Source organism: Etheostoma spectabile, chromosome 5 (genome assembly GCF_008692095.1).
Source record: "Etheostoma spectabile isolate EspeVRDwgs_2016 chromosome 5, UIUC_Espe_1.0, whole genome shotgun sequence".
Taxonomy (NCBI): domain Eukaryota; kingdom Metazoa; phylum Chordata; class Actinopteri; order Perciformes; family Percidae; genus Etheostoma; species Etheostoma spectabile.
The window spans coordinates 31,614,776-31,631,763 of record NC_045737.1 but is presented as its reverse complement, the minus strand read 5'-3'; the positions used below and the strand labels follow the sequence as shown (position 1 = coordinate 31,631,763).

At 41.0% G+C, this 16,988-nt stretch overlaps 1 protein-coding gene across 3 annotated transcripts in view; it reads right to left on the bottom strand.

Moving 5' to 3' along the window:
• fbxl17 (F-box and leucine-rich repeat protein 17) overlaps positions 1-16,988 on the bottom strand; it is a 235,529-nt gene that overhangs the window by 69,819 nt on the left and 148,722 nt on the right. For all 3 annotated transcript variants that reach the window (XR_004332166.1, XM_032516861.1, XM_032516860.1), the window contains exon 9: positions 6,624-6,700. Coding sequence is in view for 2 of the 3 variants with exons in the window: in XM_032516861.1 (XP_032372752.1) it covers positions 6,624-6,700 (77 nt within the window). In the remaining variant the exon portion in view is untranslated. The remainder of the gene's footprint in view (positions 1-6,623; positions 6,701-16,988) is intronic.

Below are 16,988 nucleotides of genomic sequence, written 5' to 3'. Positions count from 1 at the left end.
CCTCACACTTTGCAACTCTATAGCAGCTGTGCTCTGACCTCTAAAAGCAGACCAAAACTGCTTCTTTTTCCTAACTCATACACAGACTGCCACAGGTGTCTCACTTGATCTTGTATTCACACAGATGTACACAGGAGGCCATGACTGACGAGGCAAGGGATCGCGGGGAGGCATGCGGGTGAACCAGGCGAATTACCATATGTAAAGAACGGAGGTGCCAATATCTCTCTTTTTGTCTCAGGATAAAGAAAGCGGGCTACAAGAGGACAGGATAAGCGCAGATGTACACACTCACTGTAAAGACACACAAATGGAAGTATGTGAATGCAAAACATGCAAGAACAAAAGACACAAAGAGGAAACAAGGAGGTAGTACTGTCTTTCCAGGTGTGTTGAAGATGCAGTATGGACCACCACCTGTGTATGGGCCACTCAATGAGGATGACAGCGGGGGTGTAGAGATCTGATTAGCACTGGGAGTGAGGCTGAGTAGGCTTTCTCATCCAGATCAGCTTTCAAACCAATGTTAGTGTGGTACTTTTATCTCTGATGGGGAGATGAGCAAACTGAGACCATGCCATTCTGTATGCCTATGGGAATAAAGATGCTTTTTATCTTGTTATAACATGTGTAAATAGTAAAAAATAAACGTGTTCCCTACTGTGACTTTAAGATGAGTTACAGCGTGGTATTTTTCCTGATAGAATATATATTGTTTTTAAAGGTTTGTTTTCTTAATCAATACTTCCTTAACATTATCTTAAACTATTTAAATCTAATGACAGTTGGAGAGGCATTTTTCAGATCAACAACATCATGTTAGAACCCAACATCTCCAATTCAGTCTACTGCAAGTACTACGCCAACTGCTGTAACAGGACATTCAAATATATAATCACTAAATGTGTTGAAATGTGTCTTTGCAGCTCTGGAAGTGGCAGTGATAAGTGGGCTCTGTAGATTAGGGGTTCTTACACAAAGGGTCAGGACTTGAAATTGCTCAAAGGCCTGCAGCTGGAGGGTCCCATTAAGAAAAGAGGAGTTGTATTATCTAAATAGCCTTGGGTCCGAGGGTAATGCTAAATGGATTCCATATGGATTCCCTGTTTTTGGAATCCAAAAATTACAGAGTACTTCTGGTGTCTGATGAGAAAAGGGCAAGTACACATCTACACTTCCATCCTCTGCTAATTGCGACACATGGAATCAGCATTAAGTCTATATCCTGTCTATTGATATTTCCATTTGACAAACCATCTGTTTGGGTGGTGATGGGGCAGTGGCTATGACGCATGTCTTTCGATTCCCACTGTGATACACCAACCAATGTGTCCCTGAGCAAGACACTTAACCCCTTGTTGCTCCAGAGGTGTGCGATATATGGCAATTGTGATTCACTTTGGATAAAAGCGTCAGGGAGCAGCCAATCGGCACCCTTGTTTGGGTCTGCAGAAATTAGTACTTTCCTAGATTTTGTTTTTTGGAATTAGCGGTGAAAGTGGCTAAGGGGAATAAATCGTGCATAAGAAGCTTAAAAGTCTGCTAGCTACACGCTAATGCTTGCAATAGTATTATTGTGCTCATATGTGCAATCCCATAACACTGTGTATAATTATTAATGTATAATTATCACTGGAGTGCTCACAATGACTGTTTAATGTGGAACTATTTTGAGTTACTGTCTCTGAGATTACAGCAGCAAGGAGACTGTTTAATTGAACATGGAGCTGATGTGGTTTGTTATTTGGTTATACCTTAGCATGTTTCCTTAATATCTGATGATACGTCGTGGTCATTTTTGGATTTAATACAGTTAATGTATTACATATTGCACCTTTAAAGTTAGAAATGTGCACAAAGAAAGTGGAATGAAGAACAGAGGTAAGACTTTTGGAAGTTTAACTAAATCTTTTCAGCAGTGTGACCATTATTCACCAACAATCATTTGTTACAGGTGTGAAAAACTGAAATGCAAAAATCTCATGTAATGTGCAAATTTAAAGAATCCAGGTGACAAGTCTCAATGCTGCCTTGAATACAACCAAAACATTAATTAAGATAATTTAAGATTAGGTTTTAAGATAATAAATGAGAGAGGTCTAGGAAGTGTTTTTCCCACAGCACTAACAGGGCTTTCAGTAAGATCATTACGCCAAAAAAAGCTCCATCCTCGCCTTTTCCATTTGTTTCCTCCTCCTCACAAAATAATCTCTAAAACCATCTGCGCTGCGAGTAAAATTACATGTTACCCAGCTCTCTCATTCTGTCATCTAAACCTGTCTTTATGTCTCTCTGTCTGTCTGTCCTCAAAGCTCCTATAAAATCACACAGGAAGCTGGGAGGAAAAAACAGAACACTCAAACGTAAGAGGCTTGTGGACATCTCAAATGCACTCAGAGAGGCCATTAATAAAAATAATTAGCACAGGAGATGGGTGGAAAAAACAGGGGCCAGCTTGGCTGATGTAAAATCTCATTTCTGTTATTTAATTTATCAGAGAATGAGGCAGGAAATCCACCAATCATTCTGTTAGAACACAGAGCTCCTACAACAGGCGTGTTTACTCTGGAAGGACACACTCGTACCACACACACACACCACACCCCACACACACCACACACACACACACACACACACCAACCACACCAACAGCCAGCACATATCACAACAACACAAATCAAACACCAATCATCTGCAAAGTGAGATTAGGAAGAGAGACACACAGCAAAGAGAGAGACATAGAGGGTAGGGAGGGGGGGGGGGGGGGGGGGGGGGTTGTGTGCATTCCTGGTTTAATGTAGTATTGTGATCTTGGAGTCATTAATCAAACACCAGCAGACACACGCCCACGTAACGTTTCACACACACTCACATGCAGTTGAGGTTGAAGTTCAGGTTCAAAATGGCGAAGTGATAATTGTCACTGTAACTGCAGCTTGTGGTGGAGGGTAATCATTTAAGCCTACACTCTGTGGCAACCACGTGACATAATCAATATTAGTGCCTCACATTAAACCTTTTTTTCAATATCTGTTGTCACCACTTAGTAAAACCACTTCAGGGCAGGCGGCATGCAGAGGTAAAAAAGATGAGGATTAATCAAGCTCCATCAGAAAAGTAGCCAATAGCTGAAGATGTAAATCGCTAACTGTCCAATACCCCATTTAGACAAAAACAAGGGTGTGGCTTGCGGATTGATCTAAATGGTCACCATAATAAACAACAGATGATTCGTGATCGCGTGATTCACTTCTTTGACAGTTGCTCACTGCCAGCATATGCCAAGACCAAATTTCAGGCATCCACAAGAGTTCTTCACTGGGCAGGCAAGTTGAGAGCTTGCACATTAAAGCCGGCTGACTTGTTTTAGACTTTTAAACAATTACCCAACTGAAACAAGCACAATGGACAGCAAGAGAGAAACAGAGTAAGTATGAAATGGGCAAGCAAAACAACTGAAACAAGTCTCTATATTGTGATTCTGAAAGACACATGTTCAAGCCCACATCATTCATCGGCCCCCAGTATAAAAAGGGTATAATACAGCATCACACGGGTCAAGTTTATCTGAACAACCCAACATCACATGCAATATCCCAATGGGCTTTACAGGGCAACACAGAAACAGCTCCCGACGCAGCCTGAGCTCCCTAAGCTCTCAAGAAAACACCCGGGGACCAACGGGTAAAAGACTTGTTTTGTCTCTTATCTCACTAGTCATTTTGTGCAATGTTCAATAGGCCTATCACTCAGGCAACAGCAAGTTAAAAAACAAGCAACTAAAGCAATATTACCCAACACAAAAAAGCAGGTATAAATCCTAAACAATCAGAAGCAGTTTACTTACCGTCTTCATTTCAAAAGAAAGATTAACTCACCTTCAGTAGCCGACTTAAAGATTTAATGCGTAATTTTTTGATATTAATGAACGTCCGTTGCATTCAAGCCATGCCAAATGAGTTGCTACAAAGCTAATTAAGACTATCAGCTCACACAACTCTCTGTATTTCTCCGTATGGCTATGTTCCGAAGATTGTGTCGTCTAGTGATAGCTTTAAGAAAAATCAACATCATAGATAACATAGATAGGTGATTCAGTCATATAATGATGATAAGCTTACGGAAGGGAAAACAGGCCAGGACACTAGCTATTGAAAGTATATGGAAATTATTTGAATCAAATGTCAAATTAAACTTAAAGTGGATATTAAAAATGAAGTTTTAACCACTGTTAAAATGCCAGGTTTTTGTAATGTAAAAAAAGTTGTCATGTCATAACATTTTCCACCTTTAATGTGAACAATTCAATTAAAAAAACTGATATCTTCGAGGTTGAAAAATAAAAACCTTACAATAACCTGGTTGCATAAGGGTGCGCACCCTCTTATAACTGGAGATGTGACTGTGTTCAGAATTAACCAATCACATTCAAACTCATGTTAAATAGAAGTCATTACACACCTGCCATCATTTAAAGTGACTCTGATTAATCATAAATAAAGTTCAGCTGTTCCCGTAGGATTTTCCTGACATTTTCTTAGTTGCATCTCAGAGCAAAAGCCATGGTCCACAGAGGGATCTCATTGTTGACAGATATCAGTCAGGGGAAGGGTACAAGAGAATTTCTAAAGACTTAAATATACCCAAAAACATAGTGAAGACAGTCATCATCAAGTGCAGAAAATATGGCACAACAGAGACATTACCAAGAACTGGCCCCTCCAAAATTGATGAAAAGACGAGAAGAAAACTGCAAAGGGAGGCTTCCAAGAGGCCTACAGCAACATTAAAGGAGCTGCAGGAATATCTGGCAAGTACAGGCTGTGTGCTACATGCAACAACAATCTCCTGTATTCTTCATATGAATGGGCTTTGGGGTAGGGTGGCAAGACGGAAGCCTTTTCTTACAAAGAAAAACATCCAAGCCTGGCTGAAGTTTGCAAAAACAGTAGAAAATGTGTTATGGTCTAATGAAACAGAGGATGAACTTTTTGGCCATGATTCCAAAAAACATGTTTGGCGCAAAAACAACACCCAAAGAACACCACAGTGAAGCATGGTGGTGGCAGCATCCTGCTTTGGGGCTGTTTTTCTTCAGCTGGAAGTGGGGCCTTAGTCAGGGTGGAGGGAATTATAAACAGTTCCAAATACCAGGCAATTTTGGCACAAAACCTTCTGGCTTCCGTTAGAAAGCTGAAGATGAAGAGGAAGTTCACCTTTCAGTATGACAACGACCCAAAGCCCACATCCAAATCCACAAAAGCATGGCTTCACCAAAAGAAGATTAAGGTTTTGGAATGGCCCAGATCGGAATCCAAATGAACATCTGTGGGGTGATCTTAAGAGGGCTGTGAAAAGGAGATGTCCTCGCAATATGACAGATTTGGAGCACTTTTGCAAAGAAGAGTGGGCAAATATTGCCACGTCAAGATGTGCCAGGCTAACAGACTCCTACCCAAAAAGACTGAGTGCTGTAATAAAATCTAAAGGTGCTTCAACAAAGTATTAGTTTAAGGGCGTGCACACTTATGCAACCAGGTTATTGTACGTTTTTATTTTTCCCCCTCAAAGATTTCAGTTTGTTTTTAAATTGAATTGTTCACGTTATAGGTCACATTAAAGGTGGAAGAAGTTCCGACATGATTTATCTTTGTCTCTTTTTTTACATCACAAAAACCTGCCATTTTAACAGGGGTGCGTAGACCTTTTATATCCACTGTACCTTAAAAAACAAACTCAAGCAAACAGGTTTCATCGTTGATTTCAGCACAATGGGTATTCTATTTACAAAAGATAATCAGAAAGAGAGTATGCGACAGAAATAACTTCCGATTGTATTACATTAAGTACCTCTTGAAAATAGCTAGCTACACAGCTGGTAGCTTTCATTTGTGGAACTCCCAAGGTACACTCATACAAAAACACACACAAAACGGCTTTGCAACAACTAAACACACACATGCGCACGAAAACACACACAAGGAATCAAATAAATCATGCAAGCAGGGTTAGTCAGCATTAAAATGCCTGATGCTTCAGTCCTGTAGTACTCCAACTGTGCATTGTAATGTAGCTGATAAAAGTTAAATATTCTGCTAAACATATGGCAGAATGGAATCAAGCAGAGGAGGGAGGTGGTGTAAAGAAAATAAAAAGGGGAGACGATGCTTCAGATGTAAAAACACTGCCTGTCTGTATGCTGGGAAGGAAAACGTTGTGTGTCTCCTGTCAGAAAAACACCTAATCCACAATCAACTCCTAGAAATCCTCATCGAATACGTCATGCTCTGAGAAAATACCGCTACTGAAGTCACAATGTTTAATATATGAATTCACAAAGAGTCAGCTGTCACCAACAAACGTGTCTGTTTAAAGACTTAACATTTCTTCTTAAAGTAAAGACAACAATGAACATCTGTGAACTGCATCCAGAGATCCAGCGAACATTACTTTTTTTTCCCCGTATGAAACTTTTCGATCACTTTTTTACTGTTTGCGGTTCTCATCAGGTGGTGAGTCGTAAAACCAAATGAGTTCTGAATCATGACTGTGGGTAATAATGGTTATGAAAATAATGTTTGAGGTTGGCTGCAACAAAGGGACAGTGATTGAAAGTATCCTACCGTGGTCTGTGATTTTACAAGACACAAGGTAGAGCTCCTTCAGACTTCTTCCCTCCTTGGCGATGATTTCCACACACCTACGGAGATACACAGAGAGAGAAAAAAGAAGTTTAAAGTGCCGCCTGACGCAAATTTACTCCGGTATATTGCGCTTCACTCTAGCTTGAAGACAACGCACACATACAACAGCTTATTTCTTGTAAACTCCCTCTGTCTCACACACATAGTATTACTCCACAGTAAAGGTTAAACAGCACAGCTGTAGGTGCATAACTGCTAACATATTCTACTTATTTTTAACATAAACATCAATAATTAAACCGCTGATCTGATTAAAAGAAGCATGCCCAAGTGCAAGAAAAGGTTTGTGTGTCTGTGCACCCACATATAGAGTGAGCTTGCACACTTCAAAGAGGGATATCTGCATTCAGCCCAGTGACTGAGCCCAAAGGACCTTCAGAGTGTGTGTGGTGTGTGTGTGTGTGTGTGTGTGGTGTGTGTGTGTGTGTGTGTGTGTGTGTGTGTGTGTGTGTGTGTGTTGAGAGAGAGAGAGAGATATACACAGGGAGGGCCAAGGGGAAGATCAGAGAATCTGTATCAAATGATTCTCTTTAAATGCCTCTAATGAGAGAGAGATGTGCAACAACTACATTTTGATCAACGCATTTGACCCATTAACCTTCAGGATAAAATGTTTTGATCTTTACGCTGGTGTTCTATCATGAATATTGATGAGACAAAAAAAGACAAGAACACACACGCGCACACACACACACACACACACACACACACACACACTTTACTGCTCTGTAAAGTTTAAATGTGAAAGCAGAGGTAGAAAAAAAGTGATACTGAGCTGTCTTCTATCATTGCGCTTCATGTCAAAGTGAAACAGGGAACAATGTTGTGTGCTGTGCTCCTGCACTTTCACGCAATATGACTGACAACTGATGTTTTTCTAAAATGTAATGCTCATATTCACTCACTATCTACTGGCTTATCTCACCCTAGGCCAAGCGTGATGCGTGAGGACTTGGAGAATTGGAGCTTCTCTTCTTTCATGTTTTTTTATGCCACATGCTCACTATCTAGTCAACAGGAGTGACAATAGCATGCCAATCAACAGGGAATTCAGTACAGTGAAATTTCCTTTCCCACAAAGCATGAGTTGTAAGCTTGCTTGCTTGTGTTTGATTCAAGATTCATTTCAGATGGCACAACTCATAGATGTCGCTTGATGTGTGACATATCACACCGTAGGATTAAAGAAGAAAAGATGCCAGTGAGAGAAAAGTTAAAATGTCTGTCATATATCTAAAATTCTTGTTTCTGAGTGGAGCCAAAGCTGTTAAAATGTGCATCGGCCTGTCTGCTTTAGTTCACTGGGCTGCATCTTCATATTTCACCTTTTCTATTAAATTTCTGTTGCAGTGGACCTGCAAGCCTCTACATGTTATCAGGTTGTTGTTTTCTCCTCCTACTTTTCCCCCCCCCCCACTCTTTCTCCCTGCCTCAAATGAAATCCCGCCCTTCTTCCGGTTTCTCTCTCTGTGGCCCACTCTGAGATGTGGATAAGAAAAACTCCACTTTTGAATCTGATATCTATAAATCTAGAAAGCTAGAGGTTGAAGAGACAAAAGGGGTTTATCATGAGAGATGGAGAGCAAAGGAAACAAGGTAGGAAAAAAAAAGGAGTAAGGGGACATTATTAAGACCAGAGTGAGGTGAAATGAGAGGACTGAGGAGACAGCAGAAAAGACAAGGGAGGCTGGAGCAGAGGTGCGAGATGTGTTGGCTAAGGCACGCCACATGAAAGGCATTCAAGAAGCAACAAGCTCCCACCCACCTCCACTCAAACCCCACAAGGCTCAGCTGACATGAATTAGTGATCTGCTTGCTTTCAATAATGTACAGAGCCTGTGACAAAAGCCCTAGTTGGACATGGTGTGCATACTGAACAATTAGATAGAGGCAATGCTCCAGGAGATAACGTCTGAGAGGAGCACATTAGGATGCAGAGTGGAGAGCAAGTCAACAGCGTGGCAAGGTGGAGAAGCCGCTTGTGATGCTGAAAAAAGGGGGGAATAAGCCGTGAAAGGTAGGATAAAGAGGAGGAAAATATTGGTTTTAAGGGACTAAGAGACAATGCAGCTGATGCAGCTATGAGGGATGGAGTATTAGGAAGAGAGGATAGGTGGAGGAACTAATGAAGTGACAGAGGAAATGTGGAGGATTGTAATGATGGGGATACAAGTGGAAATAAGACGCAGAGAGAAAAACAAAGGGGAAAAGGTAGATTGGAAGATGTGTCAGCAGAGATTCAGGAAACAAGAGAAAAAAAGAAGTGGAGTCAAACGAGGGGAAGTGGAGGAGAAGAGGAGACGCACAAGATGACAAAAATGAAGGGGAAGTTGTAAGGGGAAGGTTAATTAGGAGGATTTGGAACAAAAACAGAAAAATGAGCAAGAAGATGAGGGGGGAACGATGATGAATGAAGTGAGAAAGTCAAGCAAGTGTTCTGCAACCACAGAGGGCAAAATATTCTCTTATAAATATTATAGATGCATACAAAAGTCCAGAGAAAGCATTTTATATATAGTTATGTAGATAGCTAATATACAGCTCAAGGCCAGTTTTTCCAATAAAGTGATAATAAAACAGTCTCCATGACAACTAGGGGACTGCATTTTTAAGCGATTAGTGTAACCGGCAGGCAGACGGGAGAGAGGGGGACCATCAGGGGTCAGTGTGTGTTTGGCTCACTGTCACCGTGCTGTCGGCACAAACAGCTCGAGGTGAACAATAAAACTGTCACCGCTGCCTCTCCATCTCATTCTTACAGTCGCATGCAAACAGAATCAAGGTTTGCTTCCTGGAATGTCCGCGTTTTCGGGGGAATTTCTCTTCGTTAAACAGAAGGTCATACACATATTTTTCGATCTAAATTGAATTACCGGAGCCACACGGCTGGACCTCGCTTAACCCTAAAACATATTTGATGTTTCATTTGGTTTCCTAGCCAGCCAGCTAATGCTGCCTGCCAAAGAATTTTGCCTTTGTTTGAATCCACTCTGAAGGATAAGAGGCTGAATTCTATTTTCAACAATAGTTGGTCCCAACATAACGTACAACATATAAACAATTTAAAGAGGTGCATATGCAGCTATATATTTTCATTGCATTAGGAGAAAAAAAAATACAGTAATTTGTGTTGCTGATTCGTAATTGCTCTTTCCTTGACGTTTTAAAAACTCAGTTATGTTGTTTTGAAATCCTGGTAAATACATCAGCACTAATTTATCTTGTGATTAACTTAAGCATTTCCCAGGGACTTCTTTACACATACATGAGGCCTGAAGGTATGACGAGCTGAGCAGTGTAAATTTCCCAGAATTAATATGTGATCTTGGACCATATCTGCCCAACCTTGTCTCCATAGTGCATAAGCCTACTGAAAAAGAGTTTAGCTTTTCAAAACTACCGTGGCCCCATTACTACTTCTTCCTTAAAAGATGCCCATAAAATGAACATTACTATATTATTCTAATGTTATGTGCACTGAATAGGATCATTGAGGTTTTTTTTCTGAGAAGCTCTTGAGTAACAAAAGGGAAATTGTAGACTGGCATTATGAGAGGGACTTATCACATCTGTACTATACCTAAGGTTAGAACCGGCCAGTGATAGCTGTGCGTAGCTTCCTCTTCACCTTCATCCCTACAGCAAGGAGCTCTAGTGAGGTATCAACACTCTCCAAAACTAGCAAAGCCTTTTCAAAATCACCTTCTGTCTGTCTTCTGTAATTAGTGGATTTTATGGACTTTATGGACTTGTAAAGGCCAATATTTAAAAGAAAAAAAGGTGAGGTCTGTAGTGGGCTTAAAGCTCCCCTATAGGACAACTCGCCTTTGACTGCATTTTGTGTGTGTGTGTGTGTGTGTGTGTGTGTGTGTGTGTGTGTGTGTGTGTGTGTGTGTTGCGTTTTGTTGTACGACCAGAGGTTAAACCTTGACAAAGCCTAGTGATCATCCCATAATCCTAGCTCACAGTTTGATCAAATGTAATCTCTTCTACGAGCTTGTTGCCATGCTCATACAACTATATATTAAATTAATTTGAAATAAGAAAATGTGAATGGTTATTGAAGATGTACATTTTGTACTGTATGCATTTTTGTTTCTTATTTTCCATGTCTGTTTATTGTGTTGCAGCACTCTTTTGACTGGTATCCTGTTACTTAAAAATGATCTAATTAACCACCACTCCAGCATAATGGGTAGTGCTGTCAGTACCAAATGTGTTGTTAGCATAACAACCACCTGCATTCATTTTTGTGCAGTCCCTTTTTACCTTGTTCCTCATATAATGCAACAGCCATTTTGAGTCCAACACATGTCAACTGGTTTAAAATAAGTTCATTTTAACAAAAAAAAATTGCTGTGGAACAAAGGAGACTTCCAAGCACCTTACCGACTTCCATCCACAGGAAACTAGAAGAGTGCACGATGAGAAATGTGGGACAAGAAAAGGAGGGACAAAGGGAGTAAGAACAACCCAGTGTTTTGGGGTGGGGTGTTTTGTTGTGTGTGTGTGTGTGTGTGGTGTGTGTGTGTGTGTGTGTGTGTGTGTTGTGGGTTGTGTGTGTGTGTGTGTGTCATCACGCAGAGTGTTGTTTGTGCTGTGTGAATTGTCCCTCAGAAATGAAGCTAATCTTCTTTTACAAAAGCACAGCCTGAGGGATCCAAGCAGACAAGTAGCAAGGAGAATAGTAACAATACTTGAGAAGAACAGAGGTCCATATTTATCACAAAGACGCAGACAGTCTTCCGCAAAAAAAAAAACATGTGTAGCGCTTCTTTTAGCCAGCCGATGAGAATGGAGCGGGAACAAAGACGCTGCTGGAGAAGCTGTAGGGGGGTACTAGCAGGGTGCTGACCAACACAAGGCTTGGTCCCCAAACCCCCTCCCAACCGCGTCCCACAAATTTCATGGCTGTCTACCACACAAAAGGGGCAGGGAATAGAAATGGATGATTTTTGAGAGAAGTGGGTGAAAAAGAAAGAAAGTAAGCATGAAATGTATAAAGAAAAGCGGTTGAAGGTCTAGGAGAGTTTGAAACATAAAGGGGAGAGGAGGGGGAGGAGGGAGGAGGAGGGGGGAGGAGGGGGAGGAGAGGAGGGGAGGAGGAGGAGGAGGAGGGAGTGACAGTTTGGGGTCTCAGACTTCCATTGCCGTCTTAGACTTAATGAAAGGAGGGGGGAGCAGCAAAGAGGAGGAAGCAAGGCAAGGACGGGTTTATACTTCTGAGGAGAACGCTCTTGCAAAATGATTCTTGCTGTAAATTTTTTTTTTATATTACCCATAAATCCATACACAAGTGTAAGGAAGCATGGTGCTGCTTCCTCAGACGACGTGCAACACTGAGTTTCTGGAATCCACTGGACAAAAAAAACAAAAAAACTTTAAGACTTTTTTCATTGGGCTAATATAAATGGATATAAACTATCCAATACCTCAAAAGAGCCCTTCAGTAAGCAAATACAGTATACTGCAGCAAAGCAACAATCTTAAAATGGAGCAATACAGGTTTTATTGAATGAGCGGGAACATGTTCATTGCTTTTGAAATTGCTGACCCCCTGATAATATGTGTGGACTATTGTTCTGTTGCTGCTTCGGGATACAATTAAACTGTGCTCTAAACAAAATATCAGAGAAGCGATCGTTTTTATTTTCACATCTTAAAATCCTTCTAAAACATCTTTCACTTCTAAACAGAAGTTAAATAGAGCTATCACTGCAATCTGTCTTTTTTTGGTTTCGTCCAATTTTTTGATGTGAATGTTATGTCTTATAAATAACTAAAAAAGGGAAACATTTAAATAAAATAATGTTGCTTAACATACGCTTCAACACTCACGTTTCAATTTGTGTGTCTTTGCATAGCATTTATTTCACAGGTTTGATTATTTATTTTTTTAAAAGTGTGGCCGGGTTGTCTCAGTGGGTAGAGCAGGCGCACGTACATAGAGATTTGTTTTTTTATTTTTTTGAAGTTAGTAAATACATACTTACAAAGACCTCTGATAACATTCACTCATTAGTAAAGGCTCCCATTTACAATTGAAGCTTCTTTAATGAAACCATGACAAATAGTTCAGACATATCCCATACCTGTTTACTGTTGATAAAATCTAAAAATTATGACTCCAGAAGCTAAGAATGTAAGACACTTTTTTTTGTTTTGTTATCCCTATCTGCTTTAGCATGTGCATTTATGTGTGTTTGCCTTGTGCGCTTTTTGTGTGTGTAAGTTCCAGTCGTCTGAATCAGGGTCTGCTACAGCAATTAGGGCCTGGATGATTTCCCAGGCTAGCCTGCCGTACCCACCGCTCAAATGAGAATCACATCCCTTTTGTGTTCCACCCCCGTTAATCATGTTTTCAAACGACTCTGCAAAACGGCGGGGCATTCCAGCAGCTTGTCATCAGCCTGCTCAAAAATGTGCCGATGGGGTCATAACTGGAGCCATAAATGCCCATCATCCTCGGCTTTCCTGTCCAACCTGGGCTTTTTTTGTTGCTATTTTTTTTTTATCAGGGAAAGGAGAGGCAAGCACTGGATGAGCACACTTTTCAGCTCACAGAAAGAAGAAACACCAAGGCCCTAATATGTGCCGCTGTCTCCTCTCATCCTACGTGATGGTTGGGTCCTTTAAATGCTTGGAGCATTTTCTCCAGATGTAAGTATTTAGTAATTGCAGAGTGAAACACTTATAATACTTCTCAAATAGCAAAAGTTTCAACATAGAGACGACAGCAAATGGTCATTTAGTAGTGCATAAGATTTTCGTTATATATATTATATATATACTATATTTTATATATATATATATATATATATATATATATATTATATAGTAGTCCTGTAAAGTCATGACTGTATTACATACAGCATCAGCCAACATTTCCACCACCCCCAAAACAAAACAGCGGATTTGTCCATCAAAAACCAGGGGGCAGGAAAATCAACCAAGCACTTGGTGAGGTTAAGTGGCAGTTATTCTCTTTAAGGTAATCCAAATGGACAGCCTGTTGCCTTGCCAACACTTAGGGGCGTCCGTGATGCACATGCACAAACACTATTTTAAAGCAGCCCCTCGGTTGCCAGAGGAAAACAAACTGGCTCGACATCCCTCACACATGGGTCTCTGATAGTCCTTCATTCTGCATCTGCGATTCCTTCCTCTGTTGCGTCTTAGCTGTTTCCCAGAGGACGAGCGAGTGAGATACTGACCTGCAAATGAACAACTGGGTTCTGTAAAGCAATGCCATGCCCCTATCTGCCTCCACGGTCAGCCCACTGCAGCCATAACACAATAAATAACTCAGGAGAAGATGAGCACTGCCCCGTGGCAGATGGTGATAACACTTACTGCCTCAGGTCTGAGTTGACACATTGTGTGTGTGTGTGTGTGTGTGTGCGTGCGTGTGTGTGTGTGCGTGTGTGCGTGTGAGTTAGTGGAGCTCTGCCCATGTGAGACGAACACTTTGGTTAGAGATGGTTTGCCATGATAGATGTCACTGTTGGGAATAAAAACAGTGGACGTGTAGTATCTGCTTCTCTCTAATTTCTAAAACATGCCGGGGGAGGGGGAGGGGGGGGGGGGGGGTGTAGCATTTTGATTTGTACCCTAAAAACCAAGTAAATACAGCATTGTGGTTAAAGAGAGAACCTCTATTTTAGTTTCTTTAGAACAAAATCTTAATTACTTGTGTCTATAATTGGCTCATTCAATTCTTGTTTTTGACAAACAGCTGAAACAATCCGTCAAAAAATACACTATAGCATTTCATTAAAAAAGGGGATTTCTTGCGTCGTGGGAGGAAATATTACTACTGCCCTCTAGGATACAATCTGTAATAGTACAGAGAAATGCAATTCAATATTTTACATAATGTTTACATATCACCTTATATATACATAAGTACACTCCGGTGCTTCACCGAACTGTTTTAAATGTAATCGGCTAAGGGCACTAGATTTCACTGTTTTGGGAGTGTAAGAACATCAAGGTATTCTGGCAGGCAGTATGCAGTGAAATCAGTTCGGTGAAGGACAGACAGTCCCGCTCAGCCCACTACATGTGTCTACTGGGCTATACCCGACCTCTGAGAGCTCACAAAGATGTTCAGTTTCTTCTGATTGCTGGCTCGAAAGGCTATATGGCAAATGGGTTGGTAGCGATGCCCCTCTACTCAGATGTGGAATCTCTGATATCTGGAGTAGTAACGCTAGAGAGATTGAGGATTGTCTTAATGGTAAATGCACCTGTTTAAAAATGGGAGAACATCTTAAAGTGCCTAAAGATTGAAGGGTCATTAACACAACTGTATAAAATGTAAATGTATGTATACATCGATAGGAGAGAGGGTGAGTAAGCTGTCCACATACCCATAGACTATGATTAATATTTGTTGTGCTGTGCTTTTTGTTCTTGGTGTTTTTTTGAATTAACTAAAAATGTTTAATAAAAAGAATATAAAAAAAAAAAAAAAAAAAAAAAAAAAAAGGGGATTTCTGATTTCAAAGCAGATAATAAAAGCCAATAACCAGCAGCTAATAACAGAAAATTGTTCCAGGCGCGAAAGAAAACAGCCAGTCAGACTGTGATAAATTGAGGTGAACGTTCCCCTCAGGGCTGCATATCGTAACTCTTCTGCTCCGTGTCCACAAGCGGAGAGAGGTGAACTATCACGATGTTTACCAATAGGCCTGACACAGTGGCACACGGTAACACAGAGTGTACACCCTCCACCCACTCAGCCATGGCTAATTGCCTTGCACTTTGATTACCGACATCTATTTTAATGAGAGCTTACCAACGCGTTCTCTCCTGCCCGCGTTCTCTATCAAACACACATGCAAACACTGGTGCACACATGCAGGAGCGTGTGCGTGCCACTTGGATATGCATACACACACAGAAAAGAGAGGAGAACAATACTGTGTACTGGGGTTTGTCCCGGTGGCAGGAAATTGCAGGGTGTTCATTAGGCTAATGGATATGAAGAGGAAGGGAGAAGGGGGAGGAAGATAGACCGGGGGAGGACAGAATGAGAGGGTGGGAGGCCACTAAATTATACCACAACAAATTCTGTACAATGGCCCAATAAGTCATACTGCAGCGTGTAATTTCCTTGCTTCTATGATAGAGAGAGAAATGCTTCAATTACACAGACTGGCTTTAATTATGCAGAATTTGCCTCATAAGTCGGCTCCTGTTGAGAACGAATGAGCTGTTGATGCTACTGCTCACTGCTCCTGCAGCTCGGCTGGGTGGACCTGGCTTCATTAGGATCGCTGGTGTACCAGCACACACACCAGGATGACAAAGCCTAATCAATGGACTCACACTGTTCTAAAGACTCTGGGAGAGTAGAGAGAGCGGATACCGAACTGGACAGGGTTGCTGATCGATGGGGAAAATGTGTGCTTTCCAGTGTGGCTTCCGTCGTCCTTTTATTTCCCCTTTGCACACATTGTAGCTTTCTGTCACTCTGGTTGTTCAGAGTCTTCTACTCAAAAGTTACAATACTTTCTATTTTTCCTCGTGAGAGGGAAACGACATAAGAAGACTACGCCGCAACAACAACCACAACAACCCTGGACTAAAAGGGATTCTAAAGAAACAACATGAGCATGATGTACATACAGAGCAAAACAAAAAGGGAGGGAGACCAGAAGAGAGAAAAAAAACAGAAAAAGAGGAGGAGTGTGAAAGGAAAGAGAGCATAAAAAGGGTTGGAGCGCGACAACCGCACTATAACCACAACTATGTCAGATCACATTGCCACACTTTGTCTCATCACTTTACGAGACGTTGGGTCGTACATGAAACTAGTTCAACATGTCTAGTATAACAATCATCAGTACCACACACACTCGCACACATACACATGCAATGGATAAGTTGGAAAATGTTGTTCCAGGACAACAGAGCCCAAATACTGCCAAGATGAGGTCACAGCACTAAGGGGTAAGTAAACCAGAAAAGGTAAATAGATGTGTGTGTATCCAAGGTTTCAAATTTCATTTCAAGTATAATAAAAACTATAAAGCTTGAATGGCAACAATCACTCTTGACCTCTCATGTCTGAAGACCCCAAATTGGCCTGTCCATGACCCCTATCTGCCACTGTCTCCGTAGTAACATGAGCAAGAGTAGCAATTTAAAACTTTAATAATCTAAAACAGTGGCAATGCGGAGGACACTTTTATTACACAAAACACTAGGCTACAAATTTCTAGAACTTTAATACTATTGTTCCTCACCTCATTTCTATACCTTATTCTACTGGATATT